General features: G+C 39.9%; 1 protein-coding gene across 5 annotated transcripts in view; it reads left to right on the plus strand.

Moving 5' to 3' along the window:
• KCTD15 (potassium channel tetramerization domain containing 15) overlaps positions 1–18,283 on the plus strand; it is a 52,327-nt gene that overhangs the window by 14,485 nt on the left and 19,559 nt on the right. For all 5 annotated transcript variants that reach the window (XM_066583785.1, XM_066583783.1, XM_066583781.1 and 2 more), the window contains one exon: positions 11,553–11,697. In XM_066583785.1, the coding sequence (XP_066439882.1) occupies positions 11,553–11,697 (145 nt within the window). The remainder of the gene's footprint in view (positions 1–11,552; positions 11,698–18,283) is intronic.

The raw sequence follows: 18,283 nt of genomic DNA on the forward strand, positions 1-18,283 counted from the left end.
CCTCCCTCTGTGAACTCTTTACATGCCGTGTAAACATTGACCGCAGCATGTTAAGGGATAACAGTGGGGTTCTCACCGTTCTCTGCTGTTGCAGTAGGAGACTGGCTATCAGTCAGAGCTGGCTTCTGCTGTGGATGGCATGGGCTCAGCTTCTGAGCTTCTGCAATCCACAAGACTTAAGTTTACATACTTTTGTGGGAACCTCTTCCCAGCTGGGACGTAAACGTACATCCTGTGGCGGTAAGGGATTTGGGGTACGTATCACTACAAAGATTTGCTGTTCAGAAAGTCGTGATGGTGGCCATATTGGTGGTCATCCAGCTTTCCCGTAATTGTATATAGTTAAGACATAGCTGAATCTGATATTAACAACTTGCCAGAAGTAAGAGGGCGACTCAAGAACTCCGGGTGACCAGCGATTGGCGCGATGACTGTTATGCAAGCATGTCGGTGTGTTTACAAATCACTGCTGCGCAAGGTTGTTCTCTCGTTAGGGAGAGGCAGAAACCAGTCTGCTATGTAAATTTTTGATCCAGTTCTAATTACAGGTACTGTGTTCATGACTTTGACCTGTAATTAAAGAGATAGCGTGTTCTAACCTCCCTACTGAGAGCTTTAGTCACCCATGTGTAGAAGGAACACCTGAGCTGCTTCTATCCTTATTGAAAACTCCGTCTTAATGATAAATAGGCAGGAGTAGCACTTAAAGGGGAAGTAACAGCACATTTCCAACAATGAATTGAATCCGCCTTGTAAGCCACATCACAGGGGCAAAGGCAGAATATCGGCTTAACTATTCGGAAGTTTAAGAAAAAAGACTTGTAGGATCTGTATTGGGAGCCGTGCAAACAAAAAACAAAGTCAGCACTTCCAACTTAATGTGAAGGAGCATGAGAGTCCAGGCTGCGACATGTATAGTAACAGAAACATGGTGAGGCACGTGTTTCTGTAACTTTAATTGTCGCAGCCATGGCTTGTGCGCACATAGGCGTATTTGCGCCGCAATAGGCAGAGAATAGAACCCATTGATTTCAATGAGTTAATTCACATTTCCGTATTTTGTGCACCATAGAAGTCAATGATGGGGAGGGGAGGGGATTGCAAAAGTGCATGCAATATGCGAGGAGATGTGTGAATTACTATGTAATTTCACTAAGAAGAGAACACATCTGGAATTACTTAGCCATTTTAATCGGTGCGTTTGTTTACGCACGAATGAATATGTCTTCGGGGGACAAAAAGTACAGCCAAATACGCCGATGTGCGCGCAAAAAAGCAAAAACGCAGTGCTGAGGTGCTCGCAATTACATTTAGGACTTGTGAAGGCGGTCTAAATGTATTTGTTGGAAGGGCTGACTTTTGTTTTTTGTAGGCATTGCATTGGTGGAGCTGTGGCTGCCCTCACTTTTGTCTTGCCCTTCATTCACGTATCTGTCCCATGTGGCTTAAAGAGAGTATGTAAGCAGGTATCCAGCTTTCCCATTCATTTGTAGTCTTTTTGCCCAAAGAGAGATGTTTATAGGGTTAGGAATCCATCCAATAAGGTTTGCCTGGACATTGCGGATGGGCCCACATGTTTTGGTTAGAATATGTGGTAAGAACCTTGCATTTTTATGTGTTCAGTATAAACAATAGTCGTCCAATTTTCTGAAGATATGAAATATCTGTCCCAAGTGGCTTAATGAAAGTATATAGCCAGGTATTCAGCTTCTTCTGAGTTTATTGGAGTCCTTTGGTTAAAATAGAGATATCTTCTAGAGCTAGGTACCCATCCAATAAGATTTATCTGGACATGGCAGATGGGCCCACATGCTATGATCAAGACATGTGCTAAGAACCGTGCATTTTTATGCAGTTAGTATAAACAACAGTTGTGCAATTATATATTAAATATGTATAAGCGCTGAGGTACATAGTTCTGCAACTGTGGTGGAAGCCATCTTGGTTGTCACTCAATTTTTTCAGGATCAGGTGAAACAAAGGAATGGCTGAATAAAATGTTCTACAACTTGACAAAAGAGTTTGAGTCAAGCAATGGAATTTTTAAGGAGTATTTCCAGTTTAGGCAGCCCTATCATATCCACAGAATAGGTCTGATAGAAGTAGTGGCCACACATGTGAGCGTCTCTCTCCACTGAAGTCTATGAAAGTTTAGGAAATAGCTAAACAAGTGTGTTGGGCTGCTTCCATAATTCCATGAAGTTATCCAACCTATCAGACATATTTTGTGTCTCAAATATCTAAAGTAGAAGTACCCTCTTAACTATCCTGAAGGCCATATAAATATACAGCTTATGTGATGTTACTGGCCCTTTAAAATAGTCATCTTTTATCCCGTGCCCCATAATAGGTGTTATATATCTTTTATTATAAACCTTAGTCCTGTTTTATGAAACTTTGCAACCACCGACATCCTCTGCACAAAGTCCTTCAGGCATTCCTGATCCTCAGAGGTAATTATTCCTCCCCCGGACTCTCTTGCTTGCGTCCTTGTTGAGTTAAATATTAATTTTAGGAAGATATATATTAGAAAAAGTATGAAAAATGAGATTACGGCTGCACTCCTCTGGTCTGATGACCCACTCAGCGTATGTTTTGGAGAGAGAAAGGCAAAAGTCTTGAGTAGAGATGAGCGAGCGTACTCGCTAAGGCAAACTACTCGAGCCAGTAGTGCCTTATGCGATTACCTGCCCACTCGTCTCTAAAGATTCGGGTGCCGGCGGAGGGCAGAGAGAGGAAGCGGCAGAGGAGAGCAGGGAGGAACGGGGGGATGAGATCTCTCTCTCACTTTCTTCCCCCCGCTCCTCCCTGCTCACTCCCGCAACTCACCGCTCTCCCCTGCCGCCACCCGAATCTTTAGAGACGAGCGGGTAGGTACTCGCATAAGGCACTACTCGCTCATCTCTACTCTTGAGAGATCTGTGAAAACCCAAACCTTTTCGACCCAACATCACCCTCTTTATTTTGTTGCAGTGGAAACCTTTAACAGCGGTCAACAAATAACTAAAGTTGCAAAAACCAAAGAGTATGACAAATCATTTGTAGAAATGGCATGTCTAACCACAAGCATCAATTGTATGTAACCTTTATGGAAATAAGGCCACCTGAGCCCTCTTGGCCAATGAAAAGTGCCAAAGGGGCTCCTATGACGGCTCCTTCCACCGTTCAGAAAGGAACATTAGACTAATCATATTGTATACACTGAAGGACACTTTATTAAGGCACTTTCTGCCCTTCACAATTAGATCTTTGCTTTACAGTAAAGGAGCCTGTAACCCCGGAGTGCCGAAAAAAATCACGTGGCAAGTTGTCCGTGGATCAGTTTCAGTAGGAATCCACATTAGATGGGAAAATCTAGCAATCTGAGCGACTTCCAACGGGGCCGGGTCATCAGTACTTGACTATCTGGGGTACCTGCAACCATTTTCTAGGTTTGTTGGTTACCTAGATTCTGGGATTCGTCCAGCAGTGATTGAGGCCTCATACACACAGAGACCTACCATTGCAAATAATGGAGCAGTAGTAGGCATTGGGCATGGTGTTTCCGTATGACAGCATATACACTGGCTTCTAGAGCGGAATGCCTTCGGAATAGTATGGTTAGAGATATCATTGCTTTTGAAGATTTTTGTCTACTCTTGGCTACCTGTCTGTCTTAAAGGGGTTTTCTTACAACTTCACAGCCACTCTGTCCTTCCTGATTACTGCAGACCACGACCCGTGACGGCTGCAGCCAATCACTTGCCACAGCGGTGACCTTCTAAGGCCAGTGATTGGTTGCAGCAGTACAAGCTGTCCGGTTAGCAGCAACCAGGAAGGACGGGTGGTTGTGGAACAATTTTAAATCATGGTAAGCCCCTTTAAATAACTCTGTTCGGCTTAGAAGGATTATAAAAGTATCTGAGGAAAAACTGAAGCAACTTTGCAAATAGTCTTCAATGAAATGCAACCGTTTTGTGTCTTAAAGGGGTTGACCGGTTACAAATTTACATTTAGATAAAAAACTAAATGAGTGAAAACAATGAAGCAAAGGGTACTTACCCGTCCTCAGTGGCACCGATCCAGCGCTGCGGCCCCGTGATTCTACCCGTCTCTGTTGACAGCAGAAATCAGATGACTGCTGCCTGCCAATCAGAGGCCGCAGCGTCACTTTTGCAAACTCATTGCCGCAGGATGTAAGCATTGATGCAATGAGAACGGGCCATGGCGCTGTAGTCTATGATTGGCAGGAAGCAATCATCTGATTTCCATTGTCATCAGAGAACAGGAGTATCGCAGGGATGCAACCCCTTTAAGTTGCTATTGGTCTCCATGGCACAAGAATTCTGTGCAGTCGTAACATGCTATTCCAATTATCAGATTGCTTTACCAATTAGCACTTTATAGCAAACGTTTAGGAGGCGAGACAAGGTATGTACATACGGTTACTGTCATACAATCATAATTTGCACATTGGAAATTGTTGGCCGATTGTCACATAATGCTGTTAGAATGACGGATTTGCCAGGTTGTAAACCATGGTTATGTTACTGTAGATACAGAAATATGAAATCTGGTTGATTTATCTAAGGATCTGTGGCCTGTTTCACATTTGGCACAATAGTGGTAACTGCCATCTATATGTAGACTATGGTGGTGCGGGGAGAAGGTCGGTTCCGGGTGACGACCTCATTACCATGTACACATATCAGGATGTAATGGAGTTGGCCTGTCCCTGTGTATCTCATACGAGACGTTCGGAGATGAATACTTTATACTCTGCTCACTGGATTCTACAGAAAACATGGGCAGCAGATTGCCCAAGGCCCGATGAGATTCAGAGCCAGGGGCTATTGACCTAGTGTTACAGCTGTAACATGTGTATCATGTGTAGAGAAGAGCTGCATACGAGGTGGGGGAGGGGAGCAGACCTCGCTGCAGTGCTGAAATTATCATCAGAAATCAGGAGCTTCATTGCTTATTACACAAATGAGTGACGCAAAAGATGCGACTCCTGCTGCTGCACAACAGAATGTGAGTGTCTACAACCATTAAATCAGGACCCGTATCCAATCATCACCAGGAAGTCATGAACCAACGGGGACTCTTAGAGAGGACTAAGAAATGACAATGTCATTATTAGGGGTCATTATTTATTTTATATTGTGCAGAACTTATGAACAAATGCTTCATATTAAATGTGTCAGACTGTAAGCTTTATGTATCTGCTCTGCATTTATCACATTATAAAGGACAAGTCTACTTAATGATCATGTGAGAGTATATATGATGAATAGAACTACTATAATATTGCCCGCTAAGTACAAGAATATAACTACTATAATACTGCCCCCTATGTACAAGAATATAACTACTATAATACTACCCGCTAAGTACAAGAATATAACTACTATAATACTGCTCCCTATGTACAAGAATATAACTACTATAATACTGCCCCCTATGTACAAGAATATAACTACTATAATACTGCCTCCTATGTGCAAGATGATAACTACTATAATATTGCTCCTATGTACAAGAATATAACTACTATAATACTGCCCCCTATGTACAAGAATATAACTACTATAATACTGCCCCCTATGTAGAAGAATATAACTACTATAATACTGCCCCCTATGTACAAAAATATAACTACTATAATACTGCTCCTATGTACAAGAATATAACTACTATAATACTGCCCCCTATGTGCAAGAATATAACTACTATAATACTGCTCCTATGTACAAGAATATAACTACTATAATACTGCCCCCTATGTGCAAGTATATAACTACTATAATACTGCCTCCTATGTACAAGAATATAACTACTATAATACTGCCCCCTATGTACAAGAATATAACTACTATAATACTGCCCCCCATGTACAGGAATATAACTACTATAATACTGCTCCCTATGTACAAGAATATATCTACTATAATACTGCCCCCTATGTACAAGAGTATAACTACTATAATACTGCCCCCTATGTACAAGAATATAACTACTATAATACTGCCCCCTATGTACAAGAATATAACTACTATAATACTGCCCTCTATGTACAAGAATATAACTACTATAATACTGCCCCCTATATACAAGAATATAACTACTATAATACTGCCCCCTATGTACAAGAATATAACAACTATAATACTGCTCCCTATGTACAAGAATATAACTACTATAATACTGCCCCCTATGTACAAGAGTATAACTACTATAATACTGCCCCCTATGTACAAGAATATAACTACTTTAATACTGCTCCCTATGTACAAGAATATAACTACTATAATACTGCTCCCTGTGTACAAGAATATAACTACTATAATACTGCTCCCTATGTACAATAATATAACTACTATAATACTGCCCCCTATGTACAGGAATAAACCTACTATAATACTGCCTGCTATTTACAAGAATATAACTACTATAATACTGCCTCCCATGTACAAGAATATAACTACTATAATACTGCCCCCTATGTACAAGAATATAACTACTATAATACTGCTCCTATGTACAAGAATATAACTACTATAATACTGCCCCTATGTACAAGAATATAACTACTATAATACTGCCCTATGTACAAGAATATAACTGCTACAATACAGCCTCCTATGTACAGGAATATAACTACTATAATACTGCCCCTATGTACATGAATATAACTACTATAATACTGCCCTCTATGTACAAGTATATAACTACTATAATACTGTCTCCTATGTACAAGAACACAACTACTATAATACTGCCCCCTATGTACAAGAATATAAGTACTATAATACTGCCTCCTATGTACAAGAATATAACTACTATAATACTGCCCTATGTAGAAGAATATAACTACTATAATACTGCTCCTATGTACAAGAATATAACTACTATAATACTGCCCTATGTACAAGAATATAACTACTATAATACTGCTCCTATGTACAAGAATATAACTACTATAATACTGCCCTATGTACAAGAATATAACTACTATAATACTGCCCCCTATGTACAAGAATATAACTACTATAATACTGCCTCCTATGTGCAAGATGATAACTACTATAATATTGCTCCTATGTACAAGAATATAACTACTATAATACTGCCCCCTATGTACAAGAATATAACTACTATAATACTGCCCCCTATGTAGAAGAATATAACTACTATAATACTGCCCCCTATGTACAAAAATATAACTACTATAATACTGCTCCTATGTACAAGAATATAACTACTATAATACTGCCCCCTATGTGCAAGAATATAACTACTATAATACTGCTCCTATGTACAAGAATATAACTACTATAATACTGCCCCCTATGTGCAAGTATATAACTACTATAATACTGCCTCCTATGTACAAGAATATAACTACTATAATACTGCCCCCTATGTACAAGAATATAACTACTATAATACTGCCCCCCATGTACAGGAATATAACTACTATAATACTGCTCCCTATGTACAAGAATATATCTACTATAATACTGCCCCCTATGTACAAGAGTATAACTACTATAATACTGCCCCCTATGTACAAGAATATAACTACTATAATACTGCCCCCTATGTACAAGAATATAACTACTATAATACTGCCCTCTATGTACAAGAATATAACTACTATAATACTGCCCCCTATATACAAGAATATAACTACTATAATACTGCCCCCTATGTACAAGAATATAACAACTATAATACTGCTCCCTATGTACAAGAATATAACTACTATAATACTGCCCCCTATGTACAAGAGTATAACTACTATAATACTGCCCCCTATGTACAAGAATATAACTACTTTAATACTGCTCCCTATGTACAAGAATATAACTACTATAATACTGCTCCCTGTGTACAAGAATATAACTACTATAATACTGCTCCCTATGTACAATAATATAACTACTATAATACTGCCCCCTATGTACAGGAATAAACCTACTATAATACTGCCTGCTATTTACAAGAATATAACTACTATAATACTGCCTCCCATGTACAAGAATATAACTACTATAATACTGCCCCCTATGTACAAGAATATAACTACTATAATACTGCTCCTATGTACAAGAATATAACTACTATAATACTGCCCCTATGTACAAGAATATAACTACTATAATACTGCCCTATGTACAAGAATATAACTGCTACAATACAGCCTCCTATGTACAGGAATATAACTACTATAATACTGCCCCTATGTACATGAATATAACTACTATAATACTGCCCTCTATGTACAAGTATATAACTACTATAATACTGTCTCCTATGTACAAGAACACAACTACTATAATACTGCCCCCTATGTACAAGAATATAAGTACTATAATACTGCCTCCTATGTACAAGAATATAACTACTATAATACTGCCCTATGTAGAAGAATATAACTACTATAATACTGCTCCTATGTACAAGAATATAACTACTATAATACTGCCCTATGTACAAGAATATAACTACTATAATACTGCTCCTATGTACAAGAATATAACTACTATAATACTGCCCTATGTACAAGAATATAACTACTATAATACTGCTCCTATGTACAAGAATATAACTACTATAATACTGCCCCCTATGTACAAGAATATAACTACTATAATACTGCTCCCTATGTACAAGAATATAACTACTATAATACTGCCTCCTATGTATAAGAATATAACTATTATAATACTGCCTCCTATGTACAAGAATATAACTACTATAATACTGCTCCCTATGTACAAGAATATAACTACTATAATACTGCCTCCTATGTACAAGAATATAACTACTATAATACTGCCCCCCATGTACAAGAATATAACTACTATAATACTGCCCCCTATGTACAAGAATATAACTACTATAATACTGCCTCCTATATACAAGAATATAACTACTATAATACTGCCCCCTATGTACAAGAATATAACTACTATAATACTGCCCCTATGTACAAGAATATAACTACTATAATACTGCCCCTATGTACATGAATATAACTACTATAATACTGCCCTTTATGTACAAGAATATAACTACTATAATACTGTCTCCTATGTACAAGAACACAACTACTATAATACTGCCCCCTATGTACAAGAATATAAGTACTATAATACTGCCTCCTATGTACAAGAATATAACTACTATAATACTGCTCCTATGTACAAGAATATAACTACTATAATACTGCCCCCTATGTACAAGAATATAACTACTATAATACTGCTCCCTATGTACAAGAATATAACTACTATAATACTGCCTCCTATGTATAAGAATATAACTACTATAATACTTCCTCCTATGTACAATAATAGAACTACTATAATACTTCCCCCTATGTACAATAATAGAACTACTATAATACTGCCCCCTATGTACAAGAATAGAACTACTATAATACTGCCCCCTATGTACAAGAATATAACTGCTATAATACTGCTCCCTATGTACAAGAATATAACTACTATAATACTGCTCCTATGTACAAGAATATAACTACTATAATACTGCCCCCTATGTACAAGAATATAACTACTTTAATACTGCTCCCTATGTACAAGAATATAACTACTTTAATACTGCCCCTATGTACAAGAATATAACTACTATAATACTGCCACTATGTACAAGAATATAACTACTATAATACTGCTCCTATGTACAAGAATATAACTACTATAATACTGCCCCCTATGTACAAGAATATAACTACTATAATACTGCTCCCTATGTACAAGAATATAACTACTTTAATACTGCCCCCTATGTACAGGAATATAACTACTATAATACTGCCCCCCATGTACAAGAATATAACTACTATAATACTGCTCCCTATGTACAAGAATATAACTACTTTAATACTGCCCCTATGTACAAGAATATAACTACTTTAATACTGCCCCTATGTACAAGAATATAACTACTATAATACTGCCACTATGTACAAGAATATAACTACTATAATACTGCTCCTATGTACAAGAATATAACTACTATAATACTGCCCCCTATGTACAAGAATATAACTACTATAATACTGCTCCCTATGTACAAGAATATAACTACTTTAATACTGCCCCCTATGTACAGGAATATAACTACTATAATACTGCCTCCTATGTACAAGAATATAACTACTATAATACTGCCCCCCATGTACAAGAATATAACTACTATAATACTGCTCCCTATGTACAAGAATATAACTACTTTAATACTGCCCCTATGTACAAGAATATAACTACTATAATACTGCCCCCTATGTACAAGAATATAACTACTATAATACTGCCCCTATGTACAAGAATATAACTACTATAATACTGCCACTATGTACAAGAATATAACTACTATAATACTGCCCCCTATGTACAAGAATGTAACTACTATAATACTGCCCCCTATGTACAAGAATATAACTACTATAATACTGCTCCTATGTACAAAAATAGATTTATTGCAAGATCTCAGATTTACTGACCGGATCATATGGATCTCTGATGCTCTGAGTTCAGATCAGTAGACGCACAGTTGGGCCGGGACATCACAGACGCATTCATGTGCCCTTAAATACATTTGTGAGAAACGAGCTTAAAGGGCTGAGCAGCTATTATGGAAAAGTGACGGATGAGTTTTCATTTTCCCTACGCAGTGCCCATCAATGAGTGAGATGGGCCCTTTAGAGGTGCTCTTTATAGTAATTCTCCACTTTTGGATAATAGAGGGGCTTCCAAGTGAGAGACCTAAAAGATGATATGTGACAGATGAAGGTATTTCGGTTGCATTTATACCTCCGTAATACGGAGTAGAGACCCATCCTGACCGCCGGTCTCCAGACTCTCATAGCTTTTATGATGCTTAGAGTTTGGGTCAGGGGTCTCGTGGTCAGAGCGGAACACTTGTCTGTATCACAGACATAAATGAGGCCAGAATGCATTCATCTGTCTCCGGCCTTAGGGCTCTTTCACACAGGCATATGCATATTTCAGTCTGTGGACATGTAGGGTTTTAATGCCAATCGGCATTTTTTTCTGCACATTGAAAAAAAAAATGCACAAAATCCCATTGATTTTGTGTGTAAATATGTAGCGAATACGCAGGTGTCCTACATATTAGGGCACACCCATTGATATGAATGGGCGACAAGACAAGACATGCAGGTTTTTTTTCACCCGACCTAAAGTTGCTGTGGATGAATCCATTGAAGTCCTTGGGCTCTAGCGGCTGTGTAATAGGCTGCGTATTTCCGTTTGTGTGAAAGACCCCAAGAATGACCATCCTTGAAGAATAGGTAGCTATCTGTGTCATTTTCTTTCCTGTCTGCTCTTCTGTAGAACGTCTACGGTATTATAAGAACATAAACAATTATTCCCAAAACTCCGTATTCTGTTCCTAATTGATTTTTGTCTCAGATGGTAAAAAATAGAGACTTTTTTTCAAATTTGAAATAAATTTGTAGAAAATGAGTGAATTCTGAGTGAAATCCGCCTTCTAACAAATGTTTTTGCTTTGCTCCTCAGAATAAGTCGTTTGTTTAATGGCACAGAACCCATCGTACTGGACAGCTTAAAACAACATTACTTTATCGACCGGGATGGGGAAATCTTTCGCTACATCTTAAGTTTTCTAAGAACCTCAAAATTGCTCCTTCCTGAAGATTTTAAGGTAAAGCTGCTGATTGAAAGTATTTTATTAGAAATGACAAACATTTACCTTCAACTGGGCACATTTACATCGGTTAGAGCCTGTTCAGACCTCATTATTGGCCCGTCAGGGTGCCTACTAAATCCCTGAAAGCGGAGCCTTTGGATGGAACCAATCTTGACCATTAATGAAAACTCCTAAAACGGAGGCCAACAGATATCTGTTTCGGCAGGTTTATGTTCATTCCCATCATTCTGCACTGGAAAGAATAGTGCAGTCCATCAATTTATTCTTTCCGACACAAAATTCTAGAAATGGACTGCCAAAACAAACCCATTGGTCTCTGTTTCAGCAGTTTTCATTAATTGCTCCTTGTTGATGACTTGGTTTCTCTTGCTGGGAACAATCTCATTAATTGTTGAATAGGTTCCATCCAGGGCTGCCGTTTTGGGGACTTTAAACAGAAACCTTGATGGGACCACTGAACGTGGCCAATAATGAGATCTCAACAGGGCCTCACATGGGCTTTTCTTGCAGGACAGTCCAATGATTTGTCATTCAGACATATAAAGCAAATGGGGACCCAACCAATCTGAAGGAAGGTCTCACATCAAGGATCCTTCTTTTTTGAAATGAATGGAAACCCTCTTACATGTAGAATTCCATAAGACCTTTTCTCAGAAAGCCCCTTTAATAACGTATGTCCACCTACACAACTATTTTTTATTATTGTGGAATTGCATTTAAAATACAAAAAAGTAACTTTGCAATAAGTCTCGATTAAATATTTGCTATAGTTTTGCTTATACAGCTTATATGCATCTCCATGGTAACAGACAACAAACAACCCCTGTGTAGTCAGATCCTGCAGTCACATTTTCTTCCAGCAGCCCCCAACTACTGGTAACCATACACGTGTATAATAATCCAAGTTCAGGTCCGCCGACCCGCGGTCAGGCCTGGACACACTTCAGTATTCCATATGTTAAATGGATGGTGCAGAGGACAGTGTGGAGGGGCCCTAACTCAACCTCTTATCCCTTTTACCATGCATGCGTGGGAAAGACATGGTAGGAGATTCACATGGGGTATGAGTGACATTCTGGAGGTAGGAGCGCAGACATCCTCAGACAGGGGTTGGTGCCGAGAGGGAAGAGAGGCCAGGTTACCTCCATGATGTCTTGACTCGGAGGAATGTTGGTGCCTCCTCTTTGACTTGAGGCACCAACTGCACAAGGAAAATAAAAAGTAAGACTTTCCTTTACTATTAAATGGCTGTGTTTGGGTGCAAGCATGTGTGGACTGCTATGATGCATCACACCATGGTGTTATGGAATAATGATTCAGATTCCCGCAACCCAGCTGAACCTGAACGATGATCGGCCTGTTTAAAAGGGTCTCATGTTTGAAGCCATACATAAATATTAGATGCCTTTTGGTGGATCCCACCTTTTCTGTTAGAATGAATCTATGGTCTAAGTTAATATGGCTGAGGCAATAGAAGTGGCATTTGCTGGCCTAAAACAATTGACAGCTACCTAAGGACCTTTCTTACCTTCTGAATTCTTCATATACTTATATACAGTCATGTGAAGGTTTTAGTTCTGCAGGTTTGTCTAGCATAGTTAATGTGGTTATTGGTTTGCAAGGAAGAACTGAGTGTTAGGGTGGTTGGGAAGTGCCTGAGGTCAATCAGCCCAGGGGGCTATAAGACCCACACCAGATGGCAGACAGAGAGTTGGATTCTTGCCATGAATCGTTAAATGGTTAAAAAAACTAACCTCATGTGACATCACTGTGTTTGGTGAAGCCCAGGACAGTATTAGTCCACCCCGGCCTACGGGTGCAGTGATAGATGTAACTATATATATGTTGTATGTTTTCTCGTGTGTGATGTATTTAATAGAAATATATATTGTATATACTTTACTTTGTAAAGCAATTTCCTTGGAAACGCCAGTTACTGACCTACTGCTAGGTGTTATTTCAGATTCTACCTATTATATGGTTGCTATGCCACCAGTAAACAAAATCCAGCAGTCACTTCCATTTCTCATTTGCTTCATGTAACAATGTATTCATTTGACACACTGGTGACTGTGTATTCATCGTTGTTGTTGTTTTCTGTTTAGTCGTTCACAATCTTCGGTGACCCTAAAGGCGAGCTCCCTCCATGTTTTTCAGTTTTGCACGGCTTCTTTCAGTTGTGTGATATCCATGCCAGTATCAGCTGTGACAGTATCAGCCATCGTGTCCTTTGGCAGCTGGGTCTTCTTTTGGCACTGATCTGTCCAAGCATTATAGATTTTTCTCGCAACTCTGCTCGCATTACATGGCCAAAATCCGTGAGCCTGAGCCCGGTCATCTTGTCTTCCATGAGCCTGAGCCTGGTCATTTTGCCCTCTGTGAGCCTGAGTGCGATCATCTTGTCCTCTGTGAGCCTGAGTCTGGTCATCTTGTCCTCCATGAGCCTGAGCCCGGTCATCTTGTCTTCTGTGAACCTGAGCCCGGTCATCCTGTCCTCCATAAGCCAGAACCCGGTCATCTTGTCCTCTATGAGCTTGAGCCCAGCCATCTTGTCCTCCATGAGCCTGAACCTAGTCATCTTGTCCTCTGCGAGCCTGAGCCCAGTCACTTTTTCCTCCGTGAGCCTGAGCCCAGTCATCTTGTCTGTAAGCCTGAGCCCAGTCATCTTGTCCTCCATAAACCTGAGCCTTGTCATCTTGTCCTCTATGAGCTTGAGCCCGGGCATCTTGTGCTCTGTGAGCCTGAGCCCGGTCATCTTGTCCTCTGTAAGCCTGAATCCGGTGATTTTGTCCTCTATGAGCTTGAGCCCGGCCATCTTGTCCTCCATGAGCCTGAACCCAGTCATCTTGTCCTCTGTGAGCCTGAGTCCAGTCACTATTTCCTCTGTGAGCCTGAGCCCAGTCATCTCGTCTTCTGTAAGCCTGAGCCCAGCCATCTCGTCCTCTGTAAGCCTGAGCCCAGTTATCTTGTCCTCCATGAGCCTGAGCCCAGTCATCTTGTCCTCCATGAGCCTGAGCCCAGTCATCTTGTCCTCCATGAGCCTGAGCCCAGTCATCTTGTCCTCCATGAGCCCGAGCCCAGTCATCTTGTCCTCCAGTGATATATTGGGTCTTATACAATTCAGAACCTTGTTACTCTCGCCGGCCAGGGCATACGCAGCAGCTTTTGGCCGCACCACAGCTCAAACGCATCAATCCTCCTCCTATCAGTTTTTTTTTTGCAGTCCAGCTTTCACATCCATACATGGCTATGGGGAAAACGGTGGTTTGCACTATCCTAGGTTTAGTTGCTATGCCGATATCCCTACTTTTCCAGCTTGTGTCCATATTTAGCAGCGCACTTTGTCCTATTGCTAGCCTACATTTTATCTCTGGCATAGATTCTCTATTTTGGTCAATTTTCGAACCAAGGAAGATAAAGTCTCGCACGCATTCTATGACTTCATTGTCGATTTTGATTTGAATTTGGCCATTTTTTGCAGTCTGCATTATTTTTGTCTTCTTTAAATTCAGGTAGAGGCCCAATGACATTGCATGAAGAAAAGCAATCATGTGCACTGATGGAAATGTTCTTCTATGAAATGGATTATAAAGGGGATCTAGTACAATATCTAAAACCATTAATGTGATATTTGCTTGAAATCTTGGTGTATGCTCAATAGGACAGAAGAATAAGAAACATATAGGCTGTGTTAACATCATGGGCTCATACATCTGACATATTAAAAGTATTATAGAAATGTAGAATGTAATGTAGCTATTGGGTTCTAATGGGCATGCACATGTCAGAGAGTTTCCTTTTTTTCTATGTATTTCACAGGTTTACATCTAGGTAGCATTTTAGGAAGGTACTGAAAAGCGCACTCTATTTGGCACAGCAATACGATTCTGAGCTGAGCATTTTTCAGAGGTTTTGTAGGTGTAAATCAACTATTTCACATAATTTAAAGGAGTCATTCCCTCTGGACTACATGACAAGTCACCACAGGTCCAGCAGTTGGAGAAATGCAATGTTATTACTTCTTAAAGAGGTGTTCTGGTATGACAAAGTTCTCCCCAATCTACAGAATAGGGTATAACAAGTTGATTGGTTAGGGGTCGGATTGAACTTGGTTAGCTCGACTGTTCCATTGAAATCAATAGAGTGGTGGCTAAGCATGTTCCCTGCCGCTCCATTCTTTGCTAGTCTTTCAGGCTGACACGGGACCCCCATTCTGTGGGTAACTTTTATCTTACTGGAATCCCCTTTTAAATGAGGGACTCTCTGAAGTTAATAAAGGAGAAAAAAGCCAGCCATGTATATGCGTGCCAGCCTTCTAACTCTGTCGGGTAAAAGCTGGATCAGTCACGTTGAATTTTGGCACCCGATCCTTTTTTTTCCCCCTGGCGATAAGTAGGGTTGCCACCTTTTTCACTAAGGTAAAAGGGACGTGGTTTGGGGTGTGGCTTAACACATGTGAATTTTACCCCTCCTAAAAAATATATATATATTCCATAAGATAGCTGGTATAACGACAGGCTCAGATACAGTACAGATACCAGCTCTACACAGTGATGGTGAATACAGTGCAATTCCCTCCAGTGATCACAGGTGGCGTCTTTTCCGGAGTTGTCCATTTCGGTTTTTCTTCTTTAGCTCAGCCCAGACCACCATGAAGAATTCTTCCAGCCACGACTCGTCTCTACACACTTTCCCTGTCCTACTGATACACTCAAATCAACCTCTCAGCACCCTCCTTAAAGGGGTTTTCTGAGCATCACAAATATTGGTGCCAGTGGGAGGGAACACATAAAGTATTTAAAAAAACCACATTACTCACCGCCGCTGTGTGCTGTTACCCCGCCGTCACTCGCATTGTCACGGTCTTCTATTTACATCAGCTGCAGCAGTAAGATGGGTTGTTTACCCACGTGATCACTGCAGCCAATGAGTGACATCCTGTAAACCTGTCTTGGACATCTACATTAGAAGCTCACGTGGTAGGTTTACGGGATGTCACTGGGCCGTGTGACGTCACCTGTCAGATGTCGTGGCGGGGGTCCAGCGCCACATTAAGTATATTACTTTAATATAGTTTTAGGCATGGGGAACCCAAAACTATATAAATGTAGTGTCCTGGAAATCCCTTTAAAGAAACAGTGCTACCTCGAGGTCCCATAAAGTATAACTGTGTCCCCTCTTTGGCCCCATAAAGTGATAGTGCCCCCTCTGTGGCCCCAATTAACTAATGATGTGTCCCTTTATGGCCTAAATTATGTAACAGCGCCCCCTTTCTGTGTCCTTAATTAAGTAATAGTGTCAACCAACAGCTATTGAAGGCGTATGGGCGCCTTAATACAGGCGAATCCCCGAGCGGTAGACCCTCTACTGTGACATCCGTATACCCTAAAAGCACATGTCAACAGGGAGTTGTCCTAATAAAATGATAATAGAGATCATATAGTAATAAACGATTTGTATTTCGTAAACCAGGTACGTGATGGGTTGCTATGGATATATGTAAATGTTCCTTTTTTACTGATTTGTAATGTTAGATAATGGATCCTAGTGAGTTTAAAAGAAAAAAACAAAAAACCTTTTGTCAGTAAGTAGTAGGAAGCTGGATGATAATCGTATACAGAAGATAAATATAGTGTTTGTGTTTTTCTAATTAGCAAACACTTTGGAGAGTGTAAAACACATGCAGTTTTTTTCTCTCCCTTATCCTGAGCCGTGTCTTATGTTAAAGAAATCATTACAACGGGCTGCTGAATATTTATCAGTTTTCACCTTTGTTTAATCAAATAGAAGAAAGTGCCGTCGGGTTACATCGCGTTTCGTTTCACCCTGGCAGTTGTGAAAGTTGTTAAAAGTTTTGGAATATTTAGTGTTGAACAATTTGAATCCCTGTTAATTTCTGACAAGGTTCCATAGAGCCACCAATGTGGAGGGGGGAAAGCTGGAGGGCGAAGGCTGACTGCAAGTCTTGCGACACTTAGGGAAAGGGTGTAAGATCATAGTGTGTGTGTGTAGTGCCAGCTATAGGTTAGATGGCAACCTATGCAGATTTGTGGGGGCAAATCCTCCCCCCACCCCGTCATAAGAATAACACTATATATATGTTGCGTTGATAGGCAGTCTGCCTGTATCCTGCTTTTGCAGCAAGATAGCAGCATACGCACACCAGGACAGCTCAGAAAAGCTCACAGCATAACTAGAGCGCCAGAACTAAGCACAGTACATAAATGCAGCACCAGAATCAAGTTTAATTCCTGAAAAGAGCACCAGAATCAAGCTGATAAAATAACTACAGCACCAGAACCAAACTCATAACATAAATACAGTACCAGAACCAAACTCGTAACATAAATACAGCACCAGGATCAAACTCATAACATAAATACAGCGCCAGAACCAAGCTCATAACATAAATACAACACTGGGATCAAACTCATAACATAAATACAGCACCAGAACAAAACTCATAACATAAATACAGCACCAGGATCAAACTCATAACATAAATACAGCACCAGGGCCAAACTCATAACATAAATACAGTACCAGGGCCAAGCTCATAACATAACTATAGCACCAGGAC

The sequence above is a fragment of the Eleutherodactylus coqui genome, chromosome 11, assembly GCF_035609145.1.
Source record: "Eleutherodactylus coqui strain aEleCoq1 chromosome 11, aEleCoq1.hap1, whole genome shotgun sequence".
NCBI lineage: Eukaryota > Metazoa > Chordata > Amphibia > Anura > Eleutherodactylidae > Eleutherodactylus > Eleutherodactylus coqui.